Source organism: Loxodonta africana, chromosome 7 (assembly GCF_030014295.1).
Source record: "Loxodonta africana isolate mLoxAfr1 chromosome 7, mLoxAfr1.hap2, whole genome shotgun sequence".
Classification (NCBI taxonomy): Eukaryota; Metazoa; Chordata; class Mammalia; order Proboscidea; family Elephantidae; genus Loxodonta; species Loxodonta africana.
Window position 1 is genome coordinate 71057825 of NC_087348.1, and position 18015 is coordinate 71075839.

The 18015-nt window shown below is 43.6% G+C and overlaps 1 protein-coding gene across 10 annotated transcripts in view; it reads right to left on the reverse strand.

The window, feature by feature from the left end:
- The window catches only part of MICAL2 (microtubule associated monooxygenase, calponin and LIM domain containing 2), a 250105-nt gene that overhangs the window by 127834 nt on the left and 104256 nt on the right, over positions 1 to 18015 (reverse strand). For all 10 annotated transcript variants that reach the window (XM_023550839.2, XM_010592231.3, XM_023550840.2 and 7 more), the window contains exons 4-8: positions 12806 to 13013; positions 9328 to 9444; positions 7893 to 7994; positions 4943 to 5098; positions 1992 to 2092 (exon numbers count right to left, since the gene is read on the reverse strand). In XM_023550839.2, coding sequence (XP_023406607.2) covers positions 1992 to 2092; positions 4943 to 5098; positions 7893 to 7994; positions 9328 to 9444; positions 12806 to 13013 — 684 coding nt within the window. The remainder of the gene's footprint in view (positions 1 to 1991; positions 2093 to 4942; positions 5099 to 7892; positions 7995 to 9327; positions 9445 to 12805; positions 13014 to 18015) is intronic.

The following is an 18015-nucleotide window of genomic DNA, read 5'->3' on the forward strand; positions in this document are numbered from 1 at the left end:
AAAAATTATTTACTCTTCTAAGCCAAACTTCTGGAGCCCTCTTGGCACAGTGGTTAAGAGCTTGCTGCTAACCAAAAGGTCAGCAGTTCAAATCTACCAGCCACTCTGTGGAAACCCTATGGGACATTTCTACTCTGTCTTATAGTCACTATGAGTTGGAATCAATTCGAAGGCAACGGGTTTGCTTTTAACCACCCTTTCAGACAGGAACTACTGTTCCTATTTTGCAGATGGGAAGACTCAGGTTCAGAAAATTTAAGTGGCTTACCCATAGCTCTGAGTTAGTATGTGGCAGAGCTAAGATTCAACTCAAGTCTTTTTGACTGCAAGAATAGTGAGCTTTTAAGAAGTTTCCTGAATACAACCAAACACTTTGAGGGACAGAGTAGCAGGGGTGGGGGTCTGGGACCATGGTTTCAGGGGACATCTAGGTCAATTGGCATAAAAAAGTATATTAAGAAAACGTTCTGCATCCCACATTGGTGAGTGGCATCTGGAGTCTCAAAAGCTAGCAAGTGGCCATCTAAGATGCATCAATTGATCTCAACCCACCTGGAGCAAAGGAGGATGAAGAACACCAAAGACACAAGGAAAATTTGAGCCCAAAAGAAGGAAAAGGCCACATAAACCAGAGACTCCATCAGCCTGGGATTGGAAGAACTAGATGGTGCCTGGCTACCACCAATGACTGCCCTGACAGGGAACACAACAGAGAATCCCTGAAGGAGCAGGAGAAAAATGGGATGCTGACCTCAAATTCTAGTAAAAAGACCAGATTCAATGATCTGACTGAGACTGGAGGGACCCTAGAGATCTTGGCCCCCAGACTCTGTTAGCCCATAACTAAAACAATTCTTGAAGCCAACTTTTCAGACAAAAATTAGACTGGACTATAAGACATTTTTTTTTTTTTTATAAGACATAAGGAAACCCTGGTGGCGTAGTGGTTAAGTACTACGGCTGCTAACCAAAAGGTCGCCAGTTCAAATACCCCAGGCGCTCCTTAGAAACTCTATGGGGCAGTTCTACTCTGTCCTATAGGGTCGCTATGAGTCAGAATCGACTCGACGGCGCTGGGTTTGGTTTGTTTTTTTTGGTATAAGACAGACATAAAATGGTACTGGTCAGGGGTGTGTTTCTTAGCTCAAGTAGACATATGAGACTATGTGGGCAGCTCCTGTCTGGAGGCATGATGGGAGAGCAGAGGGAGACAGGAGCTGGTTGAATGGACACGGGAAATACAGAGTGAAGAGAAGGGGTGTGCTGTCACATTGTAGGGAGAGTAACTAGGGCCACATAACAATATGTGTATAAGTTTTTGTATGAGAAACTGACTTGAATTGTAAACTTTCACTTAAAGCACAATTAAAAAAAAATAGTGAGCTTTGCCCCATACCATGACAAGGGGGGCGTAGAGTGAAATCCACAAGAGAAAGCATTTCTGTGTCCCACTAGTACAAGCAGATCCCATCTGTCTCCAATTCAGCCAATTTCTTGGGGTTGAGGTGTAAAGATCCACACTAGTACCTGGGTAAGTGTCTCACAGTCCCTCACAGCTCTCAGGAGAAACAACTCCTCATGTGTGAGTGCAGGTTTCTTTATCCAAGCACTACTGCAATGTTGGAGTCCCTGGGTGGTGCAAAAGGTTAATGTGCTCGGCTGCTAACATAAAGGTTAGAGGGTTGAGTCCACCCAGAGGCACCTCGGAAGAAAGGTCTAGTAATCTACTTCTACCAAACAACCACAGAAAACCCTATGGACAGCAGTTCTATTCTGGTATAGATGGGGTCGCCATGAGTCAGGGTGGACTTGACAGAAACTGGTACTGTGCTGATGCTGCGATGCCAAGGGAAAGGAAGGTGCTAAGCAGGTGTTCCCTCCACACCTCCTCCCCTTGCTCAGTATCTGGCAGGACAACAACTTGCTGATGCTGCCAGCCAAGGTTCCAAAGAGGAGGACATTTAGGAAGTCGCAGCCAAAGACATACATACATTAATGATGACGCCTTTGTCAAGCAGGCTCTGCTTCTTGGCTGTCATGACAAAATAGTGGGTGCAGTCTTTGTAGTAAACAATGTTCTCAAGATCAATCCCTGCAAAGAGAAGAGTAACAACCTCGTGATTATTTTCTGGCGCCAACTCTGTGCCAGGATCTGTGCTTTGCCTCGTTACAGGTCTCATTGTCTATTGCAGAATATTCATATTAGACAAACTTTTAAGACATATAGGGCTAGAAAAGATAACACAGAGGGCCAGAATTTACCCAAATCACCACAGCTGGCTTTAACAGTCCTGCAAAGACATAAAACTCACAAAGTCCTCGGGGGCTGTGGACCAGTATTTCCAAGTTACAGTTGAGTGCTACAGAAAGGAAAAGTGCTGTCCATGGTCATGGCAGTCAGGAAACAATAGGGCTGGGACTTGAACCCAAGTCTGTCTGACTTCAAGTCCAGTCCACAGTGCCCTCCATTTTGCCGTAGCTGACTAGCACTGTGTGAATTCTCCTAAGACTACACTACCATTGGATATTTCTACCATTTCCCTGCTTTTGTGAAAACCGGGTGCAGTACTAGGAACAACTTTGGCTAAAGTCTGGGTTATATCTTTTTACACTTTGCAGCAATCACAGAGTGTTGGGTTTCTGCATTTAAAACAATGCTGGGAGATGACAGCTCAGTGTTTCTCCATGTGCCGCAAACAGGTGAAGTAGTTCAGTGGTTCTCAAAGTGTGGTCCTGGACAAGCAGCACCAACCTCACCATCTCCTGGGAGCTTATTAGAAATGCAAATGTCCAGAAGCTCTGGGGGTAGGGACAGCAATCTGCTTAACAAGACCTCCAGGTGATTCTGATTCCCATTCTAGTTTGAGAACCACTGGCTTAGCTTATTTGAAGGGTGAGAAAGGAACAAAAGGGCCAGAAAGAACTTATCAGCAGTCAACACAGAGGCTTGCTGGGTAACCATAGGAACCCCTTTATTACTGCTAAATAGGAAACAGCCATCAATGCAGAGGGCCCCCAAGAGAATCAGAGGCCATCCAGCACTGCAACTGTGTGACGAACGCTGTTGGGAAACAGCAGCCGATGGTGACAGCCACAGCAAAGTTTAAAGGAAGTTCACGGAAACAACTGGAAAAACACACTCAACGTTCTCTCGTAATTTATTCATTTGGTGGTTTATTTAAATATTTATGTTCTTGGTTTTTGAAGGGGAGGAAGGGTTGGAGAATTCTTAAATCATTCCAAAGGAAATAATATGCTGGCGAGGAAATATTATAACTTTTTATTAGATAATGCAACTGGGGTAAAACTTGGGGGATCACATCATGGGCACCGCCCTTCAGAGGGCAAGATAATTGTGCCCAGCAAGAGGCAGTCTGGCACAACCTTAATCCTCGTCTTGGAAAAACATCTTAAAGAAATAATTCAACAGAAGCAGCTTTATTTAAAACAGTAAATAATGGACAAGTCTAAATCAGGAAACAGCAAACTTCTGTAAAGGGTCAGATAGTAAATATTTCTGGCTTTGGGAGTCACATGGCCTCTGTCGCAACTACTGTCGCCTTCGGTGGACGCAGTCACAGACAATATGTAAACCAATGGGAGTGGCTGCATTCCAACAAAACTTTATTTATGGACATTTAAATTTGGATTTTGTATAATTTTCATGTGTCACAAAATATTATTTCGATTTTTCTTCGGCCATTAGAAAATATAAAACCCCTCCTTAGCTTGAAGGCAATACAAAAACATGAGGCTGGCTTTAGTTTGCCAATCCCTAGTTCACACACTTAGGCAGTAACAGTGCATCTAATTACTGAGATACTCTGCAGCCCCCAAAACTGACCGTCAGGAGGACTACGCTGCAACCTGGACAATATTTTGAATGAGATGAATGAGGAAAGCAGGCTAACAGTATTGGCACGATGACCAGAGCCACATAGAAAGTAAGTATATAGGTGGAAAACTACTGAGAAGGAGCTTTTGAAAATGAAGACTAGTCCTGCACTAGGTGGTCTCATAGTGGATAATTTCTTTTTAGTGTAATGATTTTATTTTACATTGTTGTTACATGGCCTCTTAAAGGAGAAATATATATTTTAAATCAGGTTAAAAAGAAAGAAAAAAAATCTAGACTTTAATTGGGAGCAGGTGAGCAGGGCTGTCATGCCTCTCTTTCCCCTTCACCTTGCTTTTCTCCACCACCCTTAGCATCACCTAACTTGTTACCATTTATGTATTGACTGCCCCTCCTGTCCCCCGACCACTAGATTATAAGCTCCAGGAGAAGGGGATTTTGTTTTGTTTACTGTTTTATCTTAGGCCCTCAAACCGTATCTGGCACATAGCGGGCATTCAATAAATCGTTGTTGAGCAAATGAATGAATACCTGATTTCCTCTTGGCCCATGGCTGGTGACAACCGATGCCAGGGAGTGTCATGCTCCCTGGGCACCCGCATAGGGAAGAGCAGCTGGTACACTGTACAAAAGACTAGGCTACTTTAAGCACCACCCACAGATTACTGGCTCCTCCTCCGAGCACTCCCCGCATCTCATGCTGACCTCAGCATAGCGCTGGCCTGTCCGCATTAGAATGGTTTGTGTGGGTATCCCTCACAGAACTCCACTTTGGGAGGGCACTGTGTCAACTTGACTTTATTTCCCGTGATAAAGAGTCCTGGCACATAATGGGCACTCAGTAAACATCTACTGAGTAAATTAATGTTTATCTATTTTCATGTACAATATCCAGAACTTTCCCTCAAGAATCTCTCTTGCCCCTGAAAAGACTCTGTCCCATTTATTATTCTAAGGAGAAATCCCTGCTTCCCCTTTATCAGAGTGAGTCTCCCCAGTCCCAGGCCCCAGAAAGCCAGCATGTTCCTCTGTCCACTATAGAAACTGCAGACAATGGCCTGGTTTGGAGAAAGGTGAAGGTCCCACCTGTTTCTTCTTTGAGGTCCTGAAAGAATTTCTGATTGAAGATGAAAGCCACACCGCTAATCTCTTCCACCTTGGCCTCAGCTGTGCTGTTTCTGTTTATGAAGTTGGCGGTGATTGCAATAGCTAGCTTCCCACGGAATTCTTTTCTTCTGAACCCTGCAGGAGGAGAAAGGCAAAAGTAGGTCTTTGTTCTGGATTTGGTGTGAAAACTGAAAAGATGACCGTGAATGTCCTTCTCAGATGCCCCTCAACAACAACAAAAACCAAAAACTAAACCCACTGCCAGCGAGTTGATTCCGACTCATAATGACCCATGTTTGAAGTGCTCCGCTGCTAACTGAAAAGTCTGTGGTTTAAACGCACTAGCCACTCAGTGGGAGAAAGATGTGGCAGTCTGCTTCTGTAAAGATTTACAGCCTTGGAAACCCTGTGGGGTAGTTCTATTCTGTGCTATAGGGCTGCTATGAGTCAGATGCCCCACAAAAAAAAAGTACCGTACAGTCGATTCTGACTCATAGCGACCCTGCAGGACAGGGTACAGCTGCCCCATAAGGTTTCCAAGAAGACTGCCACATCTTTCTCCCACAGAGCGGCTGATGGATTCGAACCACCAACCTTTTGGTTATCAGCTGAGCGCTTAGCCACTGCGCCAACATGGCTCCTCAGGTGCCCCACAGTCCAGAGAAATCAGGATTCTGGATGTCCAGAGGGCCAGGACAGGCAGAGATGCCGACGTTTGCACCCAAGGAAGAAATCTGGCACCAAAGCCCTTTCTAAGGTCAGTGAGACTTGGTCCTTTTCTACAATCTGCAGGACCAATAACCTGTTAGACCTCAACAAAAGAAAAGCTAAAGCCATCTTCTCCAACAGGCAATCACAGAGGTCATCCTTTTAAAGATTTGTTAGGTATTGTTGTTAAATATACTCAGGAAGGGCCCACATGAACTTTGAACTTAAAAAAAAATTACACAATTAAAATTACTTGACTTCGGATTTTTACATTTTTTTTTTTTCTTTTGAAAAGTAGGATTATTAGGTTGAATTCCTGCAAGACAGGAATTTTAATGAATTTTCTTTGAATCTCCAATTCCCTGTGACTAGCACTTCGTACTCACTCAATAAATGCATAATAAATAAGCAGAATTCTAACTTGCAATTTAGTACTCCAATGCCTAATGGTTCTCACAGCTTTCAGTGGTTCACATCAAACCCGCATTTTTAATGGTGGTTACAAAGAGGATCACAAGCAAGTGGAGCATTTTTTCCTCCTAATCCAGAGGTGAATTATCCAATAGGCAAGGTAAGCACAGTGCTTACCTTGCTTACCAGATCATCTGTAGTGAATAATTTCACCTGGGTTTTACTGTATCTTTGAGAATTTGGGAATTCCCCTCACTATGCACACAAGTCTCATGCTGATTCCCAAACTTCTTTGTCAAAAATCTCTTTGACTAAAAACCCTGGGTTTCTATCCATTAACCCCTCCTTTAAGTTATTCTTCATTAGACCTTTCTCAAAATGGTCAGAAATGGCCATGACTATCTAGCTCGGTGGTTCTCAATGGGTATGATTTTGTCCTCCAGGGGACATTTGGCAATATGTGCAGAGAGTTTTGGTTGTCACAACTGGGAAGTAGGGTGCTACTGGTATCTAGCGGGTAGAGACCAAGGATGCCACTAAACATCCTATGATGCTCAGGACAGCTCCCATGACAAAGAATTATGTGGCCCCAAATGGCAACAGTGCCAAGGTTGAAAACCCCTGGTCTAGTCTACTCATTTGGTCCCAAGTTGCTCAAATGACTCTTCTCTTTCCCACCAGTTTTTTCATGTTGATAAATGTAGAACCCTACTCAAGCTGAATGTGGATCCTGGATTTTCAAATATTCAAACTTGCAGTCCTACCAAGCTACAAAACGTACCATAAATTCTAACAGTACAACATCCAGATTGGCAGCTTAAAAATTCTTTGCAAGGTATTGGTTATTTATTGGGGGTGTGGTATAGAAGTGAAGAGAGAGGAACAGAAGTGGGCAAACAGCACCAGCTACATGGCAGATAAGAAGGGCCTCAGCTGGGGGATCATACATCCTGAACCTTCTAAGATAGGTCCTCCTTCAGGGAATGTGTTTTGTCCTCAGATGAGGTGCCCCTCCCAGCCAGACACTTGAGCAGGGCAAGTTCAAAAAGGAGAACTGCCACTAGTCTAAGAGATGCCACTTGGGGCCACTATGTCCACAGTCCCTGGTCTCAAATTAGTACATGCGCAACCTATACACCAATAATCTTGGGGCAGCTGGGGTGGGATGATTAAAGGCATTTCCTGGTAAAGGGCTTTCTGTTCCAACCTGACTGGATCCTACCCAAAGAAAGCGTATTCTGCCCCAAGCTTTACAACCCTGAGAAACATGGTTTTGCACGTCAACAGTTTGGGCAAAACATATCTTATTGCCCAGCAGCGAGTGTACTTAAAAGTTTTGGAAAGAGACGGGAATACTATACTTGAAAGTAAACTAATACTATTAATAGTACTTTAAAAAAAGACCATCTTGGATTAAACAGGCATGAAAGTTCGTAAGGCCATGTCTAAGAGCATAAGCAGATGCTCAGTAAGTGTATGGTTGATTTTTTTTTTCTTTTAATTGACATGACACTTCATAAAGTATTTTTACATCCTAGTCCCTTCCAAGTCCTCATAGCAATCCTCTGAGTGGGCTCTATTAACCACATTTTGCAAACGGGAAAACCAAGGTTCAGAGTGACTATCCTTGAAACTCTGTCTCATGGGAGTGTGGGGCATACTCGACCTCAGCACAACAGTCTCCCTTTCTATCCAGAACCAGCCAGCTTTGGCACTTGCCATCTTGCCCATCCTTCCCCAACTTCTCTCTTCACACCCTCTCCCACCCCAACCCTGTTCTCCCACTCCGTTGCCCCAAAAAGAGCTTCACCTTCCAGGGTGTTCCTGCGGCCATCAGCGCCAATGATGACGTCAAATTCAAACTCCGACAGAGAGTGGTCTGCAGGGAGAAATTCTGCACGCCAGCCAATTTCTACCAGGACAGAAAAATGAGGTGAGTAGGGAGAGAGAGGTGGGGATGAAGGTGATTAAACTCCCTTTATGCTGGCCATGTAAAGTGGACAACACAACCAGGTGCGTGTATCCTAGACAGAGCATCCAGTGGAAAGGCCTAGAACAGTGCAGATTGGCACTTGAATCTGGAGACCTGGCTTTCCTATCAACTCAATCCAGGACAAAGTAAACAAGCAACAGCTCCATGCTTAACTTTACTGGTTTCTATAAAGGCTTGGAGTCTACCCCAGTGATTCTCAAGGCAGTTACTTGCCCCTTTTTTTTCCTCAACAGATTCTACCACCTTCCCTTCTTCTCCCTTACCCCCCTCCCCTCTATATTCCATCATTAAATAGACCCAAAGGGTGTATAGGTATAATTAAACCAGTTTCAATTTATGCTTCACTATACTCTAAGTGTTCTGTTTAGTACATTGCCTCTTATGAAAACATTTTCAGGTTAAGCCTTGCTGGTTACCCGTAATTAGTATTTAACAACTTTTTTTAGAGGTCTAGGAAAGGATAAGAGGATACAGGTCTTTGAATGCTAAATAACAAATGCTGTCCTGCTACAAATGCCAACTAAAGCCTCCCCAAATCCTCAAATATTCCAGGCACAGGACAGGAGAAATCAGAGTTGTAACCTGTGAAGGAAGCTATAAGGTCTCCAACACTAAGCTGGTCCAAAACTCAGAGCCCTGTCCAGGGGCTAGAAGATTTTGACAAGCAAGATACAGGGGTATCATGAACAAATTCTCTGACCATGATCTGTGTCAAAAGATTAGAATTTAAATAAACACGCCAAAAGGAAAAAGAGAAAAATAGCTAAGTATAATATACCTACAATGGGTGAATTTTATGGTTTATAAATTATACCTCAATAGAACTTAAAAATATGATGTACCAAATAATATCTTGAGCATTTATTTCAAACTTGCTCTAAAAGCCTCACTTTCCTTACTGGATTGTTAACTACCGTATAAGTACACATGAGTACACCCACGTATCTATGAGTATACACACAGACAAAACTTGAAAAGCATGTGAACGTGCTTTATCAACCATCCACATCTAAGTCTTCTACTCTTCTTATTGGCCAAAGTATTGCCTCCTAATGACAAGGTAACCAAATTGCAAGTTTACTGTCTTAATAAACTCCTTGGGAGTAAAAGAGCAAACCTAAAGTGAAAGCAATGGTCAAAAACAGAAAAGACCCTTGGTGGAATTATTCCCAAAAGTTCCCAATAAGAACAACTCTTAAGGAAACATTTTGCAATATCTGATTTCTAGACAGAAAAGGAAAATATACTGTACTTTGATTTTCTTGATCTTCAGGAGGTTCTAGAACCTTCACAAACTCCACATTCACATGAATTTCAACTCCCAGCATCAGGGCCACCTTGAACAGGATGAGCTGCAGCTGACGAATACCTGTTAGACAGGAAGGAGAAGTGAGATGAACTGTCAGTGGCAATGTCTGAGTTCCTCCTGTATGCAGAATACTATAATCACATCTTGGTGATCTCACAGCAGTATACCAACAGTGATCATCACTGAGCACTGATTATGTGCCAAGTACTCTGCCAAGCATTTTACATGTGTTTTCTCATTTAACCCTTACAGTGCCGCTTTGAGATAATTACTGTTCTTGTCTTATAGATGAGAAATTGAGGCTCAATGAGGTTAAGTGATTTGTTCAAGGTCACAGAGTAATAGAACCAGAATGTGGAACCAGGTCTGTCTGATTCCAAGACCGTGCTCCAGCCATTAGATAATGCTGTAACAAGGTAGGCTCTCTCCTGTCTCCTTCCTGAGCTGGGCTGTGGGTTTGACAAGATCAAGATGGCAAGAGGAATAGAAAAAAAGAGTGTAAAGGGCCATAAGTAAAGTCAGTGACCAAATAGCTCATTATGTCGGGGAATACGCCTAAGCTCTCTGCCATCCTGTGGTAAGGAGAGAGCGTAGGAAATTCTCCCCATGAAGCTGGGCTCAAGGCTCTATGCCTTCTATCCACTCTCCTAAATTTCCCTAATGAGTGGTATCTTGTTTCCCTATTTTGTTCCCTGCCATTCAGCACAAATGAGTATGCCTCCCAACTATTTTTCTGCAGAGTGAGAAGCTGTAAACGTTCTGTGGATTCCTCCATATTTAGTTAGTCTGGCTCATTTAATATTTAGTAAGTGCCTACAATGAGCAGATGACTAGGCACAGGAGATCTGACACACACACTCTAATGGAGGAAACGCAGGTAAACAGTATGTATAGGGCAGGGCATGGTGGTTAAGTGACGGGAGTGGTAGAACAGGGCCTGAGCTAGAGTTCTGTAAGCCAAGTGAGGAACGACCAAGAATATCAAATCCCATGGAGAGATTAAGGAATACGAAGGCTTCAAGAGACCAGGTAACTTGGGGGAAAAAGAAGTTACTGGAAACTTCAGTGAAAATTGCTTCAGCATGGTGGTAGAGGACAAATCAGACTGCAGTGGAAGCAGACATGAGTGGGCAGGGTAGTCAACATCTAGATCTCTGCTTTCTAGAAGAATTGCTTTGAAGTAAAGGTAATTGGACAGTAACAGAGAGTTGGAGGGATTGTGTGAGGTGATGAGCAGGGAGACTAAATGATGGGAGCAGTGAAAAGAAGGGGATGGAACCAAGAGAGATTAGAGTTGGAAAGGACACAGCCAGCTCACCTCAGGGGTGAGAGGGAAGAATGGGTACTCGGGTGGAGAAGGTTGGAGGAGGAAGGGAGAAGAGGGGTAGAACAAGGAGCTCCCATTTGATGGCCTCTCTTCCTCAGAGCAATGGAGGGGGGTCCTCTCCTATGAATGAGGAGGCTGGGGGTGGAGGTTTGGAATGGCCATCACGAAAACTGCAGGAGGATGCTGCCATAGGACAAGAGGAGAACCGCTGAGCAATGAATGCTGAGGACAAGAGCACAGCTGGGACTGGAGACCACAGTCAGCTGGGGTTTAAAGCATCCAATTCAGCCCGTGCCTTGGAAAGAGTCCTTCAGGGGAGTCAAGTTCCTAATGTATCTCGTCCCAGCACACATTAGGAACCTAAGACATTCTCCCTGCTTCTTTTCTCACAGGCGCTGAGCTGCCCTTGACAACTGATTATTCTGAATGTTTCAATCCTAACTCCAAAGTCTTGCCAGTGCTTCTGCACACTGGGATATTTCCAAGACCTTGGGGTTTAATGGGAGCCCCCTCATTGGGGGCAGAGAGAGGGTCCTGGCCAGGAAGCCAGCCCAACAGCCCTAGGACCCTCACAAGGCCTCCTGGGCACCAGCTCTGCCTCCTCTGGAGGACTCTATGAGAAAGCAGTATGCAGTGTCTTCCTTCTAAATTAGTAACTGACACACATTCTTCCGTGTGTGGTAGAGAACGTCCTGAAAGCTGACACTGCAGCTTTCTGGGCAAATCCAAATTTCTTTCCATTGAACTCCTGGAATTTTCTCATCCCAAAGTGGGAGTAAACTCAGGCCACTGCTGGTAAATTCTCTTGCATCTGACTAAATTACACCCTGTGCGGCCGATAACTCTCTCCAGCCATTCCTGCCCGAGCCCCACTCCCTGCTTGCATCGATCCTTGTCCTCATAAGAACATGGCTTTCAGAGCTGTCCTCTCCCCCACCCCCACAGATCAACACGGGTTGAGAGAATGCTGCCCCAAGTTCTTAAATTAGGGAACCAGAGCTGCTGCTTGCTCACTGTATATTATTGGATGGGAAGCATCTATTACGCAAGTACCTACTAGAGCCAGTCATAGTCTTAAGCACATTACAAACTTGGCCTTATTTAATCCTCTCAGCAATCCTGGGAGGCAGGCATTAACCCCATTTCACAGGAGGTAAAACTGAGGCTTGAAAAGGGTAAGAAATTTGAACCAATCCACACAGAAAGCAGATGAAATGGATTTTGAACCTGAATCTGTCCAAACCCTTGACCTTTCTCCACAGTATTAGCCTCCTTGACTTTCATGGGTCATATGGCTATATATAAAATGGCTAAAAAGTCTCCCAGCAAAGTCACAGAGGGAATGCTGCCTCTCCCAAAGCCTGTCTGCACAGATCTTACTCTGAGAGACTCAGACTTGAGGACTCTCAGAGCAGAGTGGCCTGAGTGTTCACCTTGTCCTACCTCAGCATTCAGGGATGTCCCAGGACCACTCATGTTCTTTATTTCCCCTCCTTTTTCAGCCAAAGCCCCATCATGATGCCCTCCCTCTTAAAGCCCAAAGAAACTTTGGTACGGGACCTGTCAGGGACACGAATCTGATTGTGTCATTCCTCTGTTCTAAACCCTGCCATGCTCCCCAGTACTGGCAGGACAGTGTCCCAACCCCTTCGTATAAGAGGCCCCAGACAACCCGGCTCATTTAACGGTTCTATGTGGCCCCCTCCTCTGTACTCCTCTAGCAAATCTGATTAACTCTTTAAAGTACACTTTATTACTGAGGAAATCTCAGTGGCTCCCTGAGAGTGCAGACTGTGTTTCTTATCTCTGCCTCTGTTTTTATTATTTCATACGTTTAACACCTACTATGTGCCAAGTACTCCTTTATGTCCTGGAGATATATTGGTGAACAAAACATGCCATAGTCCTGACCTCCTAGTGCTTACACCTAGTGGGGCACAGCATAGGGCCTGGCACAAAGCACAAAGCAGGCTATTCATTAAATGGTCTGCTAGCTAGATATGCAGAGCCCCCAGGGACTTGTAGGGTGAAGAGGCATGCCCCACCCAGGGTCAGCCCCTTCCTGCATGGGGTGCCACCATTGGCCCCACTCACTGATGTGGTCGATGGAGCCGGCACAGAACTTCCCGTAGAACTTCTTGGCTCCCAGGCCCCGCAGGTCATGGATGGTGAAAGGCCAGAGGTGCAGCACATTATTGCGGGAGAAGGTATCTCTCTTCTCCACCACGACCACTTTGGCCCCCAGGTAGGCAAGTTCAATGGCAGTGCGCAAGCCACATGGTCCTCCTCCAATGATGAGACACTGTTGAGGCAAGAGAGGGAAAGACTCAATGACCACTAGCAATGTGGACATGATTCCCTAGTCAGTAGCACAGCTGAGGAGCAAATCCCAATCCACTCAAATCAGCCAGCAAGTGCAAACTGAGTACCTCTTAGGCTCTGTCATTCATCCATCCAGTGTATATTACCTGAGGGCCTACTATGCACCAGCCACTGTGCCAAGCCCCATGAGGATACAAAGATAAAGTCACTTGGGGAGGAAGCATAGCAAGATGTGTGTGAGATTCAGAGTCAGACTGAACTGGGTTTAAACCCCAGCGATGGCATTTGACTTGTTAGATCCCTTATCTGTGGGTCTACTATAGGGTTATTATAAATAAGATCACTTTAAAAAGCATAGAGTAAGTAGATAAGAACTGCTTTAGGTGAAGGGAAGGACAACACTCAATACATGGAAGGTCAGCTCAATTGGACTGGACCAAAAGCAAAGAAGTTTCTGGGATAAAATGAATGCTTCAAAGGTCAGTGGAGCAAGGGTGGGGGTTTGGGGACCATGGTTTAAGGGGACTTCTAAGTTAATTGGCAAAATAATTCTATTATGAAAACATTCTGCATCCCACTTTGAAATGTGGCATCTCAGGTCTTAAATGCTAACAAGAGGCCATCTAAGATGCATCAACTGGTCTCAACCCAGCGGGAGCAAAGGAAAATGAAGAACACCAAGGCCACACGACAACTAAGAGCCCAAGAGACAGAAAGGGCCACATGAACCAGAGACCTACATCATCCTGAGACCAGAAGAACTAGTTGGTGCCCAGCCACAATCGATGACTGCCCTGACAGGGAGCACAGCAGAGGACCCCTGAGGGAGCAGGAGATCAGTGGGATACAGACCCCAAATTCTTGTAAAAAGACCATACTTAATGGTCTGACTGAGACTACAGGAATCCCTGCGGTCACGGTCCCCAAACCTTCTGTTGACACAGGACGGGAACCATCCCCGAAGACAACTCATCAGACATGAAAGGGACTGGACAGTGGGTAGGACAGAGATGCTGATGAAGAGTGAGCTAATTATATCAGGTGGACACTTGAGACTGTGTTGGCATCTCCTGTCTGGAGGGGGGATGGGAGGATAGAGAGAGTTGGATGCTGGCAAAATTGTCACGAAAGGAGAGACTGGAAGGGCTGACTCATTAGAGGGGGGAGCAAGTGGGAGTACGGAGTAAGATGTATATGAACTTATATGTGACAGTCTGACTTGATTTGTAAACGTTCACTTGAAGCTCAATAAAAGTTAATAAAAAAGAAAAAGCATATAGTAGGGGGAAAGTACTGGCAAAATGTGAGGAATGCAACCAATGTCACAAAACAATTTGTGTATAAATTTCTGAAAGAGAAACTAATTTGTTCTGTAAACTTTCGCCTGAACCACAACTGAAAAAAAAGAAAGAAAGAAAAGAAAACTCTATGGAGCATAGTTCCAAAAGAAAAGAAAAGACTTGAAGAAGAGGCTAGTCTATAGGACTAATAGTCTACATGAACCGTGGCTTCACCTACCTTGTGAACAGAAGGACTAGACGGTGCCCAGCTACCACTATCAATCTAATAGATGGTCACTGGTAGAATGGGAGAAAAATGTAGAACAAAACTCAAATTATTTAAAAAAGGCCAGACTAACTGGACCAGTAGAGACTAGAGGAACCCCTGCAATTATTGCCCTGGGATACCCTTTAAAAAGAACTCAAACCACTCCCAGAGGTTGCCTTTCAGCCAAATGACAGATCGGCTCATAAAATAAATAATACCATCCGTGAGTACTGTGCTCCTCTAAATAATCATCTAAATAAAACCAAATGGTAAACATTTACCCTGGACCAAAAATGAGAAAGTAAGGGGGACAGAGAAACTAAGTTAATGGAAAAGAAAAAACAGAATGGAAATAATGAAAATGCTAACACACTGTGAAAAATGTAACCAATGTGACTGAACAATATGTATAGAAATTGTTAAGTGAAAACCTAATTTGCTGTGTAAACTTTCACTGAAGCCACAAAAAAATATTAAAAAAAAAAGCATATAGTACATCTTTGTGATGGTGGATTTGGCAGTGGTTTCTTAGATATGACATAAAAGCACAAGCAACAAAAGGAAACTAGATAATTTGGACTTCATCAGAATAAAAAAAAAACTTTTGTGCTTCAAAGGATAATGTCAAGAATATAAAAAGACAGACAAATATTGTATGAGACCATTATTATAAGAATGCAAGAAAAGGTTTAAACACAGAAGAAAACATTCTTTGATGGTTACAAGGGTGGGGAGGGAGGGAGAGGGATATTCACTAATTAAATAGTAGACAAGAATTATTTTAGGTGAAGGAAAGGACAACACACAGTACAGGGGAAGTCAGCACAACTGTACTAAACCAAAAGCTAAGAAGTTTCCTGAATACAGCCAAACATTTTGAGGGACAGAGTAGCAGGGGCAGGGGTCTGGGGACCATGGTTTCAGGGGACATCTAGGTCAACTGGCATAAAAAAAGTATTAAGAAAATGTTCTACATCCCACTTTGGTGAGTGGCATCTGGGGTCTTAAAAGCTAGGAAGTGGCCATCGAAGATGCATCAACTGGTCTCAACCCACCTGGAGCAAAGGAGAATGAACACCAAAGACACAAGGAAAATATGAGCCCAAGAGAAAGAAAGGGCCACATAAACCAGAGACTCCACCAGCCTGAGAATGGAAGAACTAGATGGTGCCCAGCTACCATCAATGACTGCCCTGACAAGGAACACAACAGAGAATGCCTGATGGGTCAGGAGAAAAGTGGGATGCAGACCTCAAATTCTAGTAAAAAGACCAGACTTAACAGTCTGACTGAGACTGGAGGAACCCCAGAGGTCGTGGCCCCCAGACTGTCTGTTAGCCCAAAACTAAAATCATTCCCGAAGCCAATTCTTCCGACAAAGATTAGACTGGACTATAAATGATACTGGTGAGGAGTGTGCTTCTTAGCTCAAGTATGTACGTAAGACTATGTGGGCAGCACTTGTCTGGAGGTGAGATGAGAAGACAGAGGGGAATAGGAGCTGGCTGAATGGACAGGGGAAATACAGGGTAGAGAGAAGGAGTGTGCTGTCACATTGTAGGGACAGCAACTAGGGTCACATAACTATGTGTGTATAAGTTTTTATATGAGAATCTGACCTGAGTTGTAAACTTTCACTTAAAGTACACAAACACACACACAAAAGTAAAAAGACAACCTACAGAATGGGAAAAAATACCCACAAATCATGTATCTGATAAGGGACCAGTACTTAAAATATATAAAGAACTGCTACAACTCAACATCCCCATGCGTCTGTCCGTTTGCAGTACTGTGGGGGCTTGTGTGTTGCTGTGATGCTGGGAGCTATGCTACCAGTATTCAAATGCCAGCAAGGTCAGCTGAGCTTCCAGACTAAGATAGACTACGAAGAAGGACCCAGCAGTCTACTTCTGAAAAGAATTAGCCAGTGAAAATCTTATGAGTAGCAGAAGAACATCTTTCGATGAGCCCCTCAGGTTGGAAGGCACTCAAAATACAACTGGGGAAGAGCTGCCTCCTCAAAGCAGAGCTGACCTTAATGATGTGGATGGAGTCAAGCTTTCAGGACCTTCATTTGCCGATGTGGCATGACTCAAAATGAGAAGAAAGAGCTGCAAATGTCCGTTAATAATCAGAACTTGGAATGTATGAAGTATGAATCTAGGAAAATTGGAAATCATCAAAACTGAAATGGAATGCATAAACATCGATATCCTAGGCATTTGTGAGCTGAAACGGACTGGTTTTGGTCTACTATGCCAGGAATGACAACTTGAAGAGGAATGGCCTTGCATTCATCATCAAAAAGAACATTTCAAGATCTATCCCGAAGTACAATGCTGTCAGTGATAGGATAATATCCATACACCTATAAGGAAGACCAGTTAATATGACTATTATTCAAATTTATGCATCAACCACTAAGGCCAAAGATGAAGAAACTGAAGATTTTTACCAACTTCTGCAGTCTGAAATTGATTGGACATGCAATCAGGATGCACTGATAATTACTGGGGATCGGAAAGCAAAAGTTGGAAACAAAGAAGGATTGGTAGTTGGAAAATACGGCCTTGGTGATAGAAATGAGGCCAGAGACCGCATGATTGAATTTTGCAAGACCAACAACTTATTCATTGCAAATACCTTTTTTTTTTACCAACATAAACAACAGCTATACACATGGACCTCACCAGATGGAATACACAGAAATCAAATCGACTATATCTGTAAGAAAGAGACAATGGAAAAGCTCAATATCACCAGTCAGAACAAGGACAGTAGCAGACTACCGATCAGACCATCAATTACTCATTTGCAAGTTCAAACTGAAACTGAAGAAAATTAGAAAAAGTCCATGAGAGCCAAAATACAACCTTGAGTATATCCCATCTGAACTCAGAGACCATCTCATGAACAGATTTGATGCATTGAACACTAACGACCGAAGACCAGACGAGTTGTAGAATGACATCAAGGACATCATACATGAATAAAGAGGTCATTTAAAAGACAGGAGAGAAAGAAAAGACCTAAATGGATGTCAGAAGAGACTCTGAAACTTGCTTTTGAATGTCGAGTAGCTAAAGCAAAAGGAAAAAAATGATGAAGTAAAAGAGTTGAACAGAAGATTTCGAAGGGCGGCTCGAGAAGACAAAGTAAAGTATTATGATGACATGTGCAGAGACCTGGAGACGGAAAATCAAAAGGGAAGAACACACTTGCCGTTTCTCAAGCTGAAAGAACTGAAGAAAAAATTCAAGCCTCGAGTTGCAATAGTGAAGGATTGATTCTATGGGGAAAATATTAAACGCAGGAAGCATCAAAAGAAGATGGAAGGAACACACAGAGTCTCTATACCAAAAAGAATTGGTCGATGTTCAACCATTTCAGGAGGTAATATATGATCAGGAACTGATGGTACTGGAGGAATA